Source organism: Onychostruthus taczanowskii, unplaced genomic scaffold, assembly GCF_017590055.1.
Source record: "Onychostruthus taczanowskii isolate IOZ18803 unplaced genomic scaffold, ASM1759005v1 scaffold5, whole genome shotgun sequence".
NCBI classification, from domain to species: domain Eukaryota; kingdom Metazoa; phylum Chordata; class Aves; order Passeriformes; family Passeridae; genus Onychostruthus; species Onychostruthus taczanowskii.
This window is the reverse complement of record NW_024502568.1, coordinates 14,282,506-14,299,547: the sequence shown is the minus strand read 5'-3', so window position 1 is coordinate 14,299,547 and position 17,042 is coordinate 14,282,506. Positions and strand designations below refer to the sequence as shown.

Sequence of the window (17,042 nt, the reverse complement as noted above, 5' to 3'; positions counted from 1 at the left end):
ACGGTGACTTCCAGGGCAAGGGGGCAGAAATGCTCAGCCAAATTCCTTTCTCAGTCCATAGATGTGACACAGCAACAACATCAGAAGGGAGGACACGAATAGAGAAAGGCATGTTTTTGCCTTGATGAGAAAACAGCTGTCAGACTTCAACTATAATGCTGCACTAACAAGTCTGTGTTCAGAGTAGTGTATTTAAAATCAATTACTGCCTTTACAGTTCCAGCTTATAAAATCACAAGACTAAATTAGGCTTCCATATTATTTTATTTCCCTCTTAAAATATAGCATTGAAGTCCTGCACACATATAAATATCCCTACAGTTTCTTGCACACTTGCTATCCATCATTACTTAAAGTGCCCAACTGTGAACATTAAAAGTAAAAACATTACTGTTAAGAGTGGCTATACTTGTAGGAGGACTGGTATTCTGACAATGCAGGCCACTGATTTTACAAAAATCACCTGCAAAAGAATACACCTTAAACAACACGCATCAATATTAACCCTGAAGTCATTTTTTTTTTCCATTCAGCTTATCTAAAAGCAATTAATGTACAGGGTTTATTTTTGAAACATGTCTTTTACATAGTGTAAGAATAAAAGATAAATGCATCACTTTCTTTCTAGCTCCCTCCTTTCCCCACAAAGTGTTTACTGTGTCCCAAGCTGCTATGTTGATTAAAACCAGTTGAAAAGAGCTCCGGAAATGCATGCAACTTAAAATTCACTTAAACACACTTTAAGTTATAAAGTCTGAGAGGTTTTGATTTCAGCACGTGGCTATGGTTCAGTTGGGTTATTGGATGTGTTTGTCGTGGTGGCGAGATTGGTAAACACTTCTTCCTTGGTTTCAGGCTGATGTCTTTCCATTTTGGTTTCCTCTTGAGCATTTTTATTACTGGTATCTCCCTTGCTCTTGACTTCCACAGGTTCAATCTCCATGATTTCCTGTGGTGGCTTAGGCTCTGGCAAATTTGGCTGAAGTCCATCAACTTGAACAGGTTCTGGGACATCTTCTGCTTTCTGTTCAAGTTTTTCCAAAATGGTCTGGACCTTCCTTACACCATCTCTCCTGGCCTGGCGCACATCCGCACGACCCTCAGGGTCCACTGAGTCTAGGGCTAGCAACTCTTTGGTCAAATACTCTTCAATCATCAAGTACTTTTTGTCAGTTTTCTTGCCTTCAAAGGAGTTGACTGCCTGCTCCAGCATTTGTACTTTCTCCAGAATTGCTTCCACTTTCAAAACACCAGGATGCTTTTGAGGTTCTCCTGTTTCCATCGTCTTTGGCGGCGCCGCTTCTTCAGGAGGAGGCCTTTCCTGGGGGGGAGCAGCCTTAGCAGGGGAAGGAGCCTTTTTATCAGCTTTCTCTGCCATGGCTGGAGGCTTCTGGGGCTGTGGTTTAGGATCTGGCTCTTGGTGGGTGACCTGGATTGGGATATATGTGGAGGGTGCCTCCATTTCGGGCGGTGGGGCTGCCTTGTTGTCAGGCTTGACTTCAGGAGGAGGGGCTGGTCTTGGTGGCTCCTGAGCTGGGACTTGTTGCTGAGAAACCTGGTGAGCAAGGCAAGGTTTGTGTTGAGACACAATGCTCCTTTATTTCCCTCTAAAGAATAAGTAATCTAACATCTAATTTTCTGTACTCCTAGCAGTGCAATTTCACATACACAAGATGTTTAATCTTCCCTGGCAGTTGCTGAATTTTACTGTTTTAAACTGAAAAATAGCACTGTGCTGAACAGTTATTATAGTCACCGATCAACTCTCTCAAACATTAAATTTCAACCTACCAAATCCTGCCCATGCTCAATAAAATCAGCCCCACAGACAGGTTTAAAAGACAGGACCTTTGAGCAAAGCCTTCACTTAGCTTAAATCAGTGAGATTTCTTGCTGAAGAAAGATTTCATCCCATTTCACTAATTAAGGGGTCATCTTTCTTGAAAAGCCAACTACTTCGCTGAGTTTTAATCACACTTTGGGCTATTCTCATCCTATTCCTGTTTTCAGGACATTCCTTTTTTGGTTAGTGCTTAGTTTTAATCTTTAACCCATTTACATGCAGAGGTTACTGTGTCAATCTTATTACACTGTAGCGATTAGAGACTATCTATGGGATTACTCCACTTTTAAATCATCAAATCAGAAATCTCCTGAAATTGAGATTTAGCAGAAAACTGAAATTTGAGAGATCTGCATTTTCCTCCCCCTGACACCCCCTTTAGTTACTTGGGCACATAAACAAGGATTTTGAAAGATACTAAATCCAGCTCTCATGGATTTAAATAGTAAAATATCTGTATTTCATTCAAACAAAGTATGTAAATGGCCTACACTACAAGTCTGTTACTGCTTTACCTGTTAAACATAAAATTTGATTAGGGAGTGAAAACTATCACCCACAAAAATAAATTAGCACTCACCTAGAATATGCCATTAAATCTTGAGTCTTCCTTGTTTAGTCCTAGCCTGGGTTTTCAAAACTATGAACCAAATTCTGTTCCTGTCATTTTTAATGTGAAAAATCTCCAGAGAGGAAATCAAGGCCTGTTTCTGTATGTACCCCTTTCCACACACTCACAGTTGTCTAACTCCCAGTGGCCTTTTAATTGTAGTTTTAGTAAGAATTCTAACATCTAAAAAATGTTCAATGAGCAGCAGGTTCCAAGAACATGCTTCAAGTCACAAGAATAAAAGCTCTGGATTTTGCTTATCCTCTTTCTTCATAGCAAAAATTACTTTGTGCATCTGATGCTATCCCCTAAATGGTTCTGAGACATCAGTGAAGTATATTTACATAGATGTCACAAATCCCACAGACCTGGTTTTCGTCTCATAAACATAATGCAACATCAGTGACCTCAGTGTAATTACACCAAATTATACTCTGACAAGAGAAGATTAAATCATGTGTTAAATCATATTTCAGTGATCCACCACAGTCCTGACAGGTGGAAAGGCAACTTGCTGCTTATCTCAGGATCTCCCAGCCTGTTTAAATCTAGCAGTGGAGACTGCTTTAGGTGCTTTCATGTATGCGTTAGTACAAGCGCATTTTACAGCTCTAGCCACGCTCAGGTCCCTGGCAGGTGAATCACTTCCCCATTCTACATACCTGGGGTCTGTCTACTACTGTCTGCACTCGGATGGGAGCTGGGGGCTGCACCTGGGTGCTCACTCTGGCCGGGGAACTCTCCCGACTGGAGGAGCCTCTCTGAGCCACTCGGAACGGAGACTGCGCTCGCGCCGCCTTGGGCTCCCGCTCCTCCGGCTGGATCTTGTGGAACACCGGCTGGTGGGCTTGGAACTCGCTCTGCTGGGCAGGGTAGTGGGTCTTCTGTGCCTGGTGGTAGGCTTGTGCTGGCTGGCGTGGCATATTTTCATGGATCACGGGGATTGGGATGTAACCGCGAGGCAGCGAGTGGCTCCCCGCGTTGGGTCTGCCAGAGGTCTGAGGGGAAACTGTTGGAGGGTCAGATGCTCCAGGAGGTTGAGGCTGCCATGAAAACAAAAATCCGTTATTAAATCTTAACCATTGTGTGTTCACAATACTTTTCATTTCTAAAGAGAAAAAGGGGCAATCATCATAGAAACTGAACTCGTGTTTCCGGCATGCAAGGACTCCATTTCCCTGTTTTTTTGGCCAAGAGCCTCACTAGACAAACCACATAAGTTGTGAGAGCATCATTATAACAAGCAGGAACCTGAGCTACAGCATTCCCAGCCCTGAAATGAGCAGGGAGTGGATGCTCAGTCAGAATGTTTGCTGCTTTTGCATGGCTGTTCCTGTCTAAACCTGTTAAATTTGAGGTAAACTAAAGCTAAGCAAACAAATTACGTGCTGGAGACAAATCCAAACCCCTAAGAGCACACAGCACTGACTTCTGATCCTGGCCACACAAACAGATGTTGTATGTTTTGTTGGGGTTTTTTAGAGCACATCATTAATTTGGTGATGCAGATACGGCTAATTCCCCTTTGCCCCTTCTCCTGTGAAAGGCCAGACTGGAGCTGTGAGAGGAGAGAGAAGGCATTCAGGAGAGAAAGGGAACAAAACCCCTCTTCTGGTGCTGATCAACTGCTCAGCTGCTCATGGAAGAGCAGGAACCTTGGACAAATAAAAGATGGCTTGCATTACAGCACCCATCAGTGTTGGTCCCCAACACAGCTCTGGTCACTTGGCACCCACACTGCACTGCCTGAGCGTGTAACAGCAAGTTCTGAGGCTCTCCCTCCCTGGCTATCTCCATTAAATGGCACAGAAGACACATTCCAAAAGCCACTGCAAAGCTGTACACAGCTGGGGGAAGGAAAAGATGAGCTTGTTGTCTTAGACAGGCAGTGGTTAGTCAAGACAGCTGAGAAACCTGCCAACAGGATTTTAATTACATTCTTCAAACTCCAAATGGGTTTCAGAGAAGATGCCACCACTGTTGAATTACAGACCTGATATGTTTTCAGCTTGGTGAAGGCTGAATTTCCTGCTCATCTTACTTTGAATAAAAATGAGGCTTATATTTCCATATATTACAAGAATACCACTTTGCTAATTCTCTACAGAGAGCAGGCCAAAAATCCCACCTTCTGAAACATAAAACAAGCAGGGTGACATTTTTTTCAAAGAAGTCCATAATCTGAAATTTTTTTCACATGCCACTGAAGGACAAAAATACTTTACAACTCACTTCAAAATCTGTATATATGCAAATCCATTTCATACAACTGAAATTTGCAATTAGGAAGCAAAGATCTTCTGAAGTGGCCTGGGTTGTTAGCTGACTGGACACTTGTCTCTCCCACTTTGTTCACCCAGTTTGAGTCACAGCGCAGAACACAAGAGGCTTGTCTGCATTCTCCACTTGTAGCAGAACCTGTACAAACCCTAAAAAAACCCTCCCCTGCCACAGGGCCTGCTCAGCTCTGCATTTATCTCTGCAGAACCATTCCAGAACAGAAGCGGGTGACGCCAGAAAAAACCCATCCATATTCATGCTGCCATGACTGTGCACTTTCAGTACCCTGCGAGCGTTGGGAAAAACACAATCCTGTGGCGAGCTGGGCTTTCTAAGCTCCCCGTGTGTGACATTCAGGCCATAAATGCTGCAAAGACCACTGCAAGCAGAGCCCAGCGGCGCTGACGCTCACCTCGGGTCCGTGCGTGGCCGGCGCCGCCGCAGCTGCCGGTGTCTGTCCACATTGTTTATCGGCCTCCACCGGCCCCCTCGCCGGCGACTCAGGGCCACCATAGCTCCCCCTGAGGGGTGCCTGAGCCTGCCCCGGGGCTGGCACGGCCTCTGTCTTGTACCTCTGCAGCCCTGGCTGCGGGGAGGAGAAGCAGGGGTGCTGCTGCCGGCCGTCGATGCCCTCGTGGATGACGGGGATGGGGATGTAGCCCGCCCGCAGCTTGGGGTAGCCCACATGTCCTTCTCGGGCCGCCGGCTGCTTGGGGCTGTCTCGAGATGGGCCGTTTGCTGAGGCCTGGCCTTCCTGCAAGGGAAAACAGCACAGAGAGCTTGTTGGTAGCTCAATAAATAGGGTTAGAGAAAGCTGCCCTAAAGGTCTGCCCTAAAAGCAGCATCAGATGTGTGTGAGGAGCTCGGGGCCTCTCAGGCCTGCGCAGGGCAGCCAACAGCAGGTGACAACACTGCAGGCAAGGGGAGGAAGATAAAAATCCTGCTTATGCGTGGGGGTTCTCATAAGCATTCGCTTGTTCTTTGAAATACCTGCCTAATTCCACCGGGATCTCTTATTTATCATCACTAGCACTTAGCCAGCAGCCCAGCCTTTTCAGAGAGAGCTCATCCAATTCAAAAAAGTACCAATGGGACAAAAAACATCTCCTCAGTACCTCTCAGAACACATCTCTGCTACATCTGAAAAGACACTTGCAAAGAAGAGTAATCCCAACAGAAGCACAGATTTTGTTGGTAATGTTCTTCCTACTGGCTATTTGAAGAGATACTGACACTGCACACTGCAAATGTGTTCAATCCCAGCTAAGGAGGATCTGGTTCAGTAACTATTGAGGGAGAGGGAAGGGGAAGACAGGATCGCTTAACAAAGAGGAAAACACTGAAAAGCAAGATTTAAAAATCCCCATGTTTTCTGAGTACACTCACTGGACAATGTCAAAGCTCTGGCAAGGGTGGAAGTGGTTTGTGCTAAGAGCCCTCCCAAGTCCTCTAGTAAGTTCTTCCTGCATCGGTCATTCTATTTTGAGACCCCGCGAGGGCCAAGTTCCAGATGTATCTCTAAGTCAGATCATGTAACAAGCACCTCTGTCATTCAGAGGGTAATGTCATTATTCAGTAAGAGGAGAATTTAATAAGGGGACATATGGTGCAAGTGTTGGAAACCCTATTTTTAAAGGGGTGTTTAAGCTGCAAAGATATTTCATGTTGCTCCTGTACAGACTGACAAACTAATTCATCAGGAATTCACTATTTTACCAACCAGATTATCAGTGCTCTTACGATATGATAGTATCATCTTAAAAAGTGATTTCTTCTTAGCAATAAAACTGCAGAGAATTGAGGCTGTTATTTGTGTAAACTAATGAAGACAAACATTGAAAGGAACAAGTTCAAAGTCTGAGCCTCACTGTTCCATTTCCTTTTACTCATTAAAAAAAAAAAAAAAAAAAAAATCCTCCACAAAGGAAGAATTCTAGAAGAGGCACAGAGGAGAGCCAGGCCTAGAAAGTTCGCAGAGAGAAGCAATGTGAAGTTGGCTTTCCCAGCTGCAGAACGAGGATGATCTCATGCCAACGTCTGCACCGGGATCCACGGATGAGTCATTTTAAATTCTCCCTACCAGGAAACCACATTCCTCTGCTCCACACAGGCTCTCAGGGGCTTTCAGAACTCCACACACACCAACACGCACTCCCTCCTTCACCTTCCACCAGCACAGCCCTGGCCCCGCAGCTCGGCCGGGATCCACGGGGACATGCCCTTACGTCAGCAAACTGCATTTGCCGGAAAATAAAAAAAAAATAAATCTGAGGTGTGCTCAGCTGACAACAATGCGAGGCCGTGCTGCAGCCAAGCGTGTGTCAGAGCCTGGGCTGGGAGGGGAGCCGATGAATCCCAGCGGGAAGCAGCACCTTGGTGTGCGCTGACTCCGGGCATTCTGCGAGCGCCAGCTGCTCCAGTGTCCCCGCCGCGGTAACCCGAGCGGACACCCCACCTACAGCCACCGCTCCCTCCGCTATAAAAAGGAGATTCCCTCACTTCCAGCCGCTCTGCGGGAAGGGTTTAGGAGCTGGGTGGGCCTGCAGCACCTACAGGTGCTCTGGCATGAGAAGGTGCTCAGCCAAAGCTGCTCTGCCCCACCTGGGGGTACAGAACTGCCCAAAGGGAGCAGCTGTTTTGGGGTCTGCATTGTCTTTGATGGCTCCATTTGGGGATAAGGCCTCCAGTTTTCTGGAGTGCCCCACAATGATAAATCATTCCACATGGGCAGTGTCCCACTCCCCACACCCTCCATGAACACCCCCAAAGAGCTCAGCCATGGGCTTCCCCTCCCTTGCCTTTGTGCTCAGACTCGTGGGGCTGCCCTTGTTTTGAACTTTCTCAGCAATCTGAGAAATCTGCCACTGCAACTTAAGCCCTGCTAGGAAATACAAAAGAGGCAGCCCAAAACCAAAGCAAAAAGTCAGGTTGGACTGCTTTTTCAAAGCATCCAGTTTAGAAATTAAGTAAAGCTTCTGTCAATACTGAAGGTGTTTTTGTTTTGTTGTTCCCTATTTTTTTTAATAGGCTATACTCCCATGATTTCTCATGTATTCTTACAGCTTCAGACAACCTGTGCTGCACCTTTGGAAAGTTAATATTTCAAACTGGTCCTTTGTTGCAGGCTTTTTTCCCCTGTAGTCAGGTTTAACCACAGAGGCCTCAACTGTGCAGTCACACTGGAACAGCCCTTGCTTGGTAAGAGAACAAATGCAGCGTCCTTGTTTTTCCCACCATCAGTGGCTCCGAGGCACAGATCAGGTTTAGGAAAGGCGCTCTCATCACATCCTGATCTACACTGTCCCCTTCAACACTTAACTAGTACTTAACTCTGCAAACAGTTGCCTACATTAGCCAGTTTGTATCACCACATCCTTAACATTCTTTCTTCCCTGTTTCTTTTCTTCCCATGTGCTACAATCACAAACGGGGACAATCCAGGTATTTTGAAACTCCCATCTCTGGGGAATGACCCCACTGAGGAGGCCCGGGGTTCTGGTCTGTGTTTAGGGAGAATCTCACACAGCAGCAAGCGAGTGCAGTTCCCAATGTCCCTGTCTCCAAATTTCTGGCCAAAGCAGCTCTGCTCCGTGCAGGAGAGCCTGAGTTTCCAGCCTGGGCAAACGGGTTCTGGAAGACTTCAGGAAAAGCTCAGGTGTGCCTGGGGACACTGTGCCAGTGGGGAGGAATGGAATCACGCTATGGAAAACTCATCTTCACACTACATTAAAGAAATTCACAGATTCCCTCCAAATGCTTTAATTCCACAGAACAGCCAGCACAACAAAAAGTAGCCATTTTTTTGGGTTTTATTTGCCTTCTATCACATACAGTTCTTGTTACATTAACAAACCTGTTACCTGGAAAAAGTCCAGAGCTCACATTAAATTCAAATGTGCACAAAGAGAATGACCAACAAATGAATGACAAGTCTTAGTCCATCATCCTTCCTGGTTTAAGTATTAAAAAAACAGGAACCCAACTCAGGTTTCTGCATTAAAACAAATTGAAGCAAATTTCTCCTGCCCTCATCTAAGGAAACAAGAAGTTCCTTAAAATTGAGAGTAGCTACAAGCAGCAGAGTATCAAGTAATTTTCAGTAAGTACCAGGACTGACCATCAGCAATCCCAGTTGTGACCACTCAATTTACCTTGAAGAGAGAGAATCCCTGAAAAGGAGGGAGCAAAAAAATGCAAAAACTGCCTTGAGCAGCTCAGAAATGTTCACAACAGTTTTAGTTGACATTTCAGGCAGCCTGAACCGCAGGAACTCAAACCTGAGCCAGCACTTGAGGAGGTGCTGAGGTAAGCCATCACATCCAGGCAAATGAGAGGTTTGGCCCAGGAGGCTGCAGGAGGGACAGTGGAGCTGTGCCTGAAGATCTGCTCAGGAGCAGGGACAGCGCTCACAGCTCTCGGGACAAACGTTTCTGTTGTGAGGCCATCACCAGGATAAATAAAGGTGCAGCCAGCACGAGTTGTGCAACTGGAAAAAACACTTCATACCCCCACATCCTACTGCTGGCTTCCCGTGGGAAGGGCACTGTCAGGACTGACACTAAAATCCTCCAACTTGCTCCCATTTGTAAGTGACTTTAAGCCATGAGCCACTGGAATAAAAAAGTGACAGCAAGAGCAGCCTTGCACCAGGGTTCCCAGTACAGCTGTACTATTTGGAGTGCATGATGGATAACTCCTAGTGTGCCCCAAGTCTGCTCAAGTGCCATTCCAGACCCAAACACAGAAACCTACCAATTCAGTCACTGCTGATGCCAGCAAATTGCCACTGGAGTTTTCCAAGACAGCTCTACTGTTCGAATTTAATTTGTCAAAATATTCTGTATTCATGTTAAATTGCTTGAATAGTTGTGTCAAATTCAAAATCTCCCTTTTGAGACTCCTTACATAATACATTTGTCATTCCTTCAATACTGAAATGATCTACAGAATAAAGTCTAAAAACCTTCTTTGCTGCCACTGCACTCTTGCATTTTTCTAAACCTGTATTTTGCAGTACAGTCAATTCAGTCTCTAAAGCACATGTTATTCACACATGTAGCACCCCTGCAGCTCTTGCAGAGCAGCAGTGCAAGTATTTAAATTGTACCTGCTTTGTAAATATTATCTAGCAAGGGGAAAACAAAATTTACCGACACTGCCAAGAGATTAAACAACTTCTCTGTATGCAAACAGATGGACCATGACTCCAGTGTGTTCTGAACTTGTGAGCTGCTGCTATAGAGTACCACACAATTATGGTTGCTCAAATGACTGAGAAAATACCAGTACTTGACAAAATCTTCCTTGAGAACACAACTTTCATAATTTGAAGCCCAAATCCTGTATATTCAGGAAGAAGGGAATAGCATGATTCTGTTCTTTCACAATCAAATACAGCAATATAACCAAAGTGAGTGATATCACAACCAAGTTCTGTTCACACACTCGCTCAAACCTGAAACTGTCATGAATAATCAAAAAAGCCAGTGGTACCCATTATTCAAAATAAGAATGAAGTAACTATTCTATTTATTAAAGAAAACAATTTTTTGTCATAGAAAGGCAGAATTTTAACCATTGGAGTTACATTCCACATCCACTTTACATCTGGCCAGACCTTCTCTCCTTCTCCGCTGCATGAACTATGAAAGTACTACACTACCTTTGCTACCAATAGAAATCAACACATCCCAAGTATTTCTGAGAAGTTCCTCGTGTTTGCTGTGTGTTTGAACATATAAATAGCACAACATCAGCATGAGCTGGGTTTTACTAACACTTCCCAGAGAACTACACGGGTTCCAAGGTACCCAGTGATTTACTCTCAGTGCTGACTCCAAACTTCTGACAGCCCTGCCTCAGCTGCTGCAGACATTTGCATTCTCACCCTTTTACTCACAATTTGTGCTTAAATATATAGGCTGAGCACATAGGCATTTGAACAAGATATCATTAGCTAATGACTGAAGGAAACCATGAATAAGCTCAGCTGCATGAGCTGTCTCAGTAGGACTTCGTGTCAGTCGCATCATGTAACCCAATTACAGGCCAAGCTGCTTTTGATGTTCTACTTGCTGAATGCTGAGTTTTATTTCCCAACATACACATGTGTAGGCAAACAGGCCTTTTGTTCTCTCTTGTAATTATCAAGTTGTATTATACAAGCATTACATGAACATTTGCCCTAACTGATGCCATTAGAAATAAATAAACACCATTAAAAACTGAAGGAGAAAACTAATCCTAAGCTTTTCAGAACAGAGAGCCTTATTGGAGCAAATATGTTGGCTATCTTGCAGATCAATCTTGTTCCAGGAACAAAACCTGTCCTGCTTTAATCACTAGGAGGATTCTTTCTTCAGCTAAAATGCCTTGGTGCAGACATGACAACACCTGCCCTGTGTGCCCATGAGTGGAAGCTGGCACTGAAATCACCCCATGGGCCAAACTGAACATGTCTGAGAAAGAAACAATGACTGCTCCGAGCAGCAGAGTGCTCTTAGAGAGCTGGGATCACCACCCACCCTGCCAGCTTCAGTGGATGGAGTTAGAGAAAAGCCCTTCAGTGTGCTAACAAATATCCTTGCCATGGGGGACGAGAATGACACTTAATTCAGTTATTTCTGTTCACTGCCTCATTACCTAAGAAGCAGGTGGTCAAACTGTTGCTTTCCTATTAGTTATGACCCAGGAATCTGAAATACATCAGAAAGCACAAGCCTCAAAAATTAGCAAAACAATGCCTCACCAAAAACAAAAAAAAAAAAAAAGGAGAATAAGCAGATAATGGTTGAAGAGTAGGTTGTGGATTCAGTTAACAGTGAGGCTTCAAATTTTCATCTAAAATTTCATTTTGTACACAGCAGTTTTCTGTCTTCACTTCCTTAAAGAACAATTTTCAACACTATAAAAGCACTTGCTACATTGCACCTCTCTTATTAATTATAAGGCTTTGCCATCAGCCATAAAAAAACCACACTTTTGTGCTACCTGGCCTACTGAGTAAATGTCTGACAAGTCTCTTCCCCATCCCATGCCTGATTTTCCTGTCTGTAAAACCAAAAAGGAAAAGTAAAAATAATAAAACCAACACCTTCTGCAACATATTTAAGATACAGAATTTTTCTTTTTGCCTGTAATTAAGTAATGTGACCTGTGTGAACAAGCTGTTTCTTCTAATTTACGTTTACCTTGGCATGAGGAAAGACCACAGCTTACCTACAGAGTGACAGTCTGCGCTCCCCAAAGTGTGCAATGGATTGTTACCTGCCTTATCATGGTTCAAGTGGGAACAATTCTATTTTTGCCACGTAGTCATGGAAAAGTTCTGCCTGTGCATACAAGTGTTAAAAATACAGTTCCTAGGTAAGAATGGTGCCACCTGGCACAAGTATTCTTCCTTTGTCCTTTAGATAAGCGGCACACAGAGCCAGGAGTTGCACAGAACCCTGCAACACCTTCTCTGCTTTTCCTCTTGCATTACCTCCAGTATCATTTCCTCGTGTTCCTGTCTCTTATTTCCGATTAGCCCCACCCCTTGTTTTCAGGTTAATTGATATGTCCACAAGTTAACTCCCTGCTCACCATGTTCTGTCAGGGGGGGCTTTAAATAACTACACCAAGCAGCTGCAGGGAATCTGGGCAAAGCCAGGACACAACCCTCCAAAAATCCCCTACTGATAATTTTACCACTCCTACCTATTAAGCCTTTTCTGTGCAGTACCTTTTTAATCCAGGAACTAACTTATTAGCCTTGACAGAATGCACATCAGCATTAGGAATGTAAAAACACTGCAGGTGGAAGAGACCTTAAATGTTACTAAGCTGAGCTCACATTCCCTTCCCCTGAGAAGAACGATTGTGAGAGGTACAGCTTCAGAGAGGCTGTTCTGACCTCTCAATGCAATTTCTAATTTGGTCTACCAAGGATTTTTCAGTCAACTTGACCACAAGAAGTCAGTGCTCAAAAATAAGCCCACTGCTAAAGAGATGCAAATTCAGAGTGACTTCAGACTTATTTGGGGAAGCAGAGAGAAAAGAGATGCAACAGCCATGAAGGGAGAGGCTGGAAACTTAGCTGTAGTCAGTTGTTCCCCAGTGAAGCATCAGCAGCAGGGCGAGATGGCTTCTTCTTCCTTTGTTTAGGCCTTTGTGCAGTCATTGCTGCAGCCAACACTTACCATAGATCACTTTTATGGCTGCTCCCTGACTCGTGCCTGGCTGCTGCTGTAGCTTTTATCTCAAACCCAAGGCACCGCTGAGCTATTGATCACTCCAATATCCGTTAGTGAAGCTCAGCACAGTCAATTCCTTTGGTTTATTTTTAGCTGGATTACTTCCCAGGGGGTTTACTGCATGTGGAAATGACACATAGGAGGGGTATCGATAAATACCTATACAAACCTTCTTTGTTTTCTTCTTTAAGTGCAATCTATTTTTATCCACACTTTGGGGAACACCAAGTTAACAATTTAATGTCATAAGACAATCCTGCAGGAAGTATGCAGAGCTGTGACACCCTAAGTTAGCACAGAAAATAACTACAACAAATAAGCATAGGAAATGAGTAATTCTATCAAAAAAAAAAAAAAGGAAGAGTGGCATCACTAGTAAACACATTTTTTTACTGGATGTATATAGATCTTCACAGTATTAATTGTACCTTACTCCTTAACTGTCTAATTGTTAACTAATCAGATCCTTGAAAGAAAATCAATCTACCAAGAAGCTTCATTAATAAATATTTTTCTGTCACTTGCTAAGTCATTCCTTATTTCTCATTGAAACAACATGAGATTTTTCCCTGTTTGTCATTAAGGGCTCCCCAATCCATTCTTATGCTGCAGTGATTTCTTACATGTAACAGAAACAAACATGCAGAAGAACACCCATCCTTCATGTCAGTAAAAAACAAACAAGGCCAGACTGAATGAGGAAATAACAGAGAGCCTGAATTCACAAATGCACCTAAAATACAGAGTTAAATGCAAAAACAAGGTCTGGTTTTGTTGCTTTAAAATGCTTTTGTCATGGGTTAAAATTTCAGAAGAGCCACTTCAACTTTTACCCGATTACGTATCTGGCACAGATCACTGCAGTCAGCGTGGCTACACTGATGTTAAGGCTAGGGTAAGTGAGAAGACCAAGACCAAGCACTTGGGAACAACAGGACTTTGTTTGTCTAGCTGTGTTTTTACCTAGCTAGAAAAGCTCAGCCAGCCCTAGATCTGTGCTCCAGTCATTGTCCACTTAGAGTGTAGTACCTCATTTCATTGCTTACTCTCTTCAAAAAGAGAGCAAACATTCACAGACAGAATATTGGTGGATAGAGTACAAGATCACCTCAAAGGTGGTAAAAAAAATTGCTAATTTCACTGTCAGATTTCAGTGAAGGCAAGGCAGTGATGGAGTCAGCACAAGTTTGATCTTTGTATAATCATCCTTGAAAAGGTGCACGAAGTCTGACACATGCAGTCAGCTTTTGTGATTCTCAGATCTCTTCTAAAAGCCCCAAGTTCTCATTTGAGCTAGGCTGAGAATGAAGGAAATCAGAAAGCTCTCCCTATCACATCTGGTTTTTTGCTTTCATCTGCGGTTATGCCCTGTTTAGGTATTAACAGAAGTCTGGTGTCTTCAAAAATACTCGCTGGATTTGAAATTCAGTGTTAGTGGGTAATTTGCCTTCCTTGGCATTGTCCAGCTAAGAGAATATTTAGGAAAACACATTTTCCTTGGGCCTGACTCTAAGATTCTTTTGCTAACTAGTACCTGTCCTTGTGAAATACACTGGTACTCAACAAACTGATGATTTCAGCAGCTGTCCATGGATTCCAGAAATCACATTTAACTCGAGGCTCTGATAAATGGCTGTGCAAGAGCAGTTACACACAACTTCTACCACCATAAACTGGAGGACTTTTTTTAGCTAGGAACTCCCAAAAAACAACAGCTCATCTCTGGAGGCATTTCTCTGTCTCCCAGTGAACAAACCCAAAGCACACGTTCCTGCTTACAGCCAGGAGTGACAGATTTTCCTGTTTGGAAAAGAGTGTGTCGCACAAAAGCTGCTGAAAAGCAGATACGGCTTTTTGTACCTGTGACTGCCCTTGCAATTGGCAGAAGAGGCACGGAGGCACCTCTCATCACCACAGATTTCACACGAAATAGGGGTGAAAATTTGTTTTGTTTCAGGCACCCGCTCAAGCAGAGGGCTGATCCATCAGACAGCTTCCAACTCTCTTCACACAATTATTGAAAGCAGCTTGAATCTGACTGTTCTGTTAAATGGGTTAGTCTCAAGTGGTATTCCTGGAACAAAGCCCTTTCAGTAAACAGCACACTTTTCTTCTCAAATATTCTATGGTTATAAAAACCACACTATTTTTATTTTTACTACCATAACAGCAAGTGTTAGCAGGTGCCTCCAAAAAGGAGAGAAAACACTTTTTCCTATGCTAGTCTCAATAGTCTTATTTTCAAATTACATTCTTTCTGAGACCTCTGAGCATTATTACTAGAATTTATTTATAGACCAAACGAACTAGCACTTCGAGAGCTGCAAAGGGGGTTAATCTGCGATAGAGAAGTACGTCCCTTCCCTTCCAAGGCCAGCTGCTCTCACACCGAGCTTTCAGTCGCGGTCTGCGCTCTCAAACCGGGCAATTACTATTTTAAGAAACGGTAACTTCATAAAATAATTAACACTTCTTGAGCGCGCCGCTCCTCACGTTGTACGGAAGGGGAGAGAAACTTTCAACAGAGATCCGGTGCAGCCGCATCCCGCGGCCCCTTCCCCGCTGCTGCGCGGACCCGGACCCTGCTGTGCCCCGGGTCACCAGGGCTGCCGACCCCGCTGTCGCCCGGCTCCGTCCCCCAGCTCACCAGGGCTCCCGCAGCCCGACCCTGCTGTGCCCCGGGGCTCCCCGGGGCCGCCCCGCAGCAGCCGCCGCCCCTCGGGCTCCGCTCCAGCCCCGCGGAGCTCCGTGCTCCGCACAGAGAAGCGCGCCGAGACCCCGGGGAATCGCTTTCCCACCAGGCAAATTCCACTCGGTTCAAGTTTCCGGCACTTTCTGCCCACAGCCGCCGCGCTGTTGGGTCAGAGGGCTGCACTCCCCCAAGGAATGGGCTGTATTCCCCAAAAGCCGGAGCGCCCGACCCGAAAGGGTCATTCCGCAGGGCCCCGGCCGCTCTCCCCTCCGCGCCGCTCCTTCCATGGACATATTTGGACTGAGATGCGGCTTTTCCCCGAGCGTGCTTCGCAACCAAACCGGAGCGGCAGCTGCCGGCAGAGTTTGGGACCAGGGAAAAGAAAACGGGGAAAGAAAAAAGAAGTTGGACTCCGAGCCGGATCTCTCCTTTCTATAAGGCATCCAGCGCTCGGGCAGTTCACAGCTGAAAAATAAATCAGGTTCGCTTCTGCCCTGGCAAGCCGGGCGGACTTAACCAACTTTAAATAAACATTACAGGGCCGAGGTATCAAATGATTGAATGCACAAAAAAGGGACTGCAGTGCGTCAGAGACAAAAGGCAGCTCCTGCCCTCACTGCATCGCCACGCGCGGGGGGAGCGCGGCCCCCGACCCCCCTCGCCCCGCCGGGACACCGGGCCCGGGCACCGCGCCCTCCCTACCTGCGGCGCTGCCCGCAGGCGCGGGTCGCTCCAGGTCGTGGTGCGGCTGTTGTGATCCACGAAGAAGGGCCAGCCGGTCTGCGGGTCGATCTTGATCTCCCAGCCGGGGGGCAGCGGCTCGGCGCTGCCCTCCATCTGCGGCGGCGGCGGGGTCTGCGCGGCGGCGCTCATGGCGGGGCAGTGCCCGGGGGCCGCGCCGGCCGCTTTATCCGCCGCGGGCCGGGGGGCGGGGGCGCGGGGCTGGAACTGTCTGGAAACGGCGGCGCGGGAGGCGGCGGCGGGGGAGGGACGAGGGGCGGGACGCGGAGGAGGAGGGCGGGGGACGGTGGAGGAGTCGCCGGCTGGAAACTTCTGGCTGTGTCCAGCGCGGCTCGGCGAGACCCCCGGGGTACCGGGGAGGGCTGGCGGGGAACGCCCGGGAGCCACAGGCGGCCCCGGGACGGCTGTGTGTGCAGCGAGGGCAGGGCTGCTCGCCACGGGCACCGCGGGGTGAGTGCTCCAGCCGGGGCCGCCCTCCTGCTCCGGCCGGTCCCCGGCGCAGCCCGCGGCGCTCCGGCGCTCTCGCAAGGCAGCTCCGACCTAGTGCCCCGTGCCCTGAGCGAAAGATCAAAGCTCCTCCCCAAAACGCCCTGCCCCGTGACTGATAATTCGAGGCTATGGCAGATAAACAATAAAAATAAT

The 17,042-nt window shown here is 46.1% G+C and overlaps 1 protein-coding gene across 1 annotated transcript; it reads right to left on the bottom strand.

Moving 5' to 3' along the window:
• Nucleotides 1-245: 245 nt before the first annotated feature.
• BAG3 (BAG cochaperone 3) lies at nt 246-16,570 on the bottom strand. Its single transcript, XM_041415263.1, has 4 exons — nt 16,362-16,570; nt 5,146-5,487; nt 3,116-3,496; nt 246-1,555 (listed from the first exon to the last, which is right to left on the bottom strand). The coding sequence occupies exons 1-4, from the start codon at nt 16,530-16,532 to the stop codon at nt 782-784; spliced, it is 1,668 nt and encodes a 555-aa protein (XP_041271197.1). The 5' UTR covers nt 16,533-16,570; the 3' UTR covers nt 246-781.
• Between the last annotated feature and the right edge of the window lie 472 nt (nt 16,571-17,042).

What these genes read in the sequence shown, in the direction of transcription:
- BAG3 (XM_041415263.1), bottom strand. Translation starts at nt 16,532, where the DNA reads ATGAGCGCCGCCGCGCAGACCCCGCCGCCGCCGCAGATGGAGGGCAGC. An exon ending in GCCTGCGGGCAGCGCCGCAG is followed by an intron (nt 5,488 to 16,361) that starts GTAGGGAGGGCG and finishes TTTCCCTTGCAG; the next exon opens with GAAGGCCAGGCCTCAGCAAA. An exon ending in CGGCCACGCACGGACCCGAG is followed by an intron (nt 3,497 to 5,145) that starts GTGAGCGTCAGC and finishes TTTTCATGGCAG; the next exon opens with CCTCAACCTCCTGGAGCATC.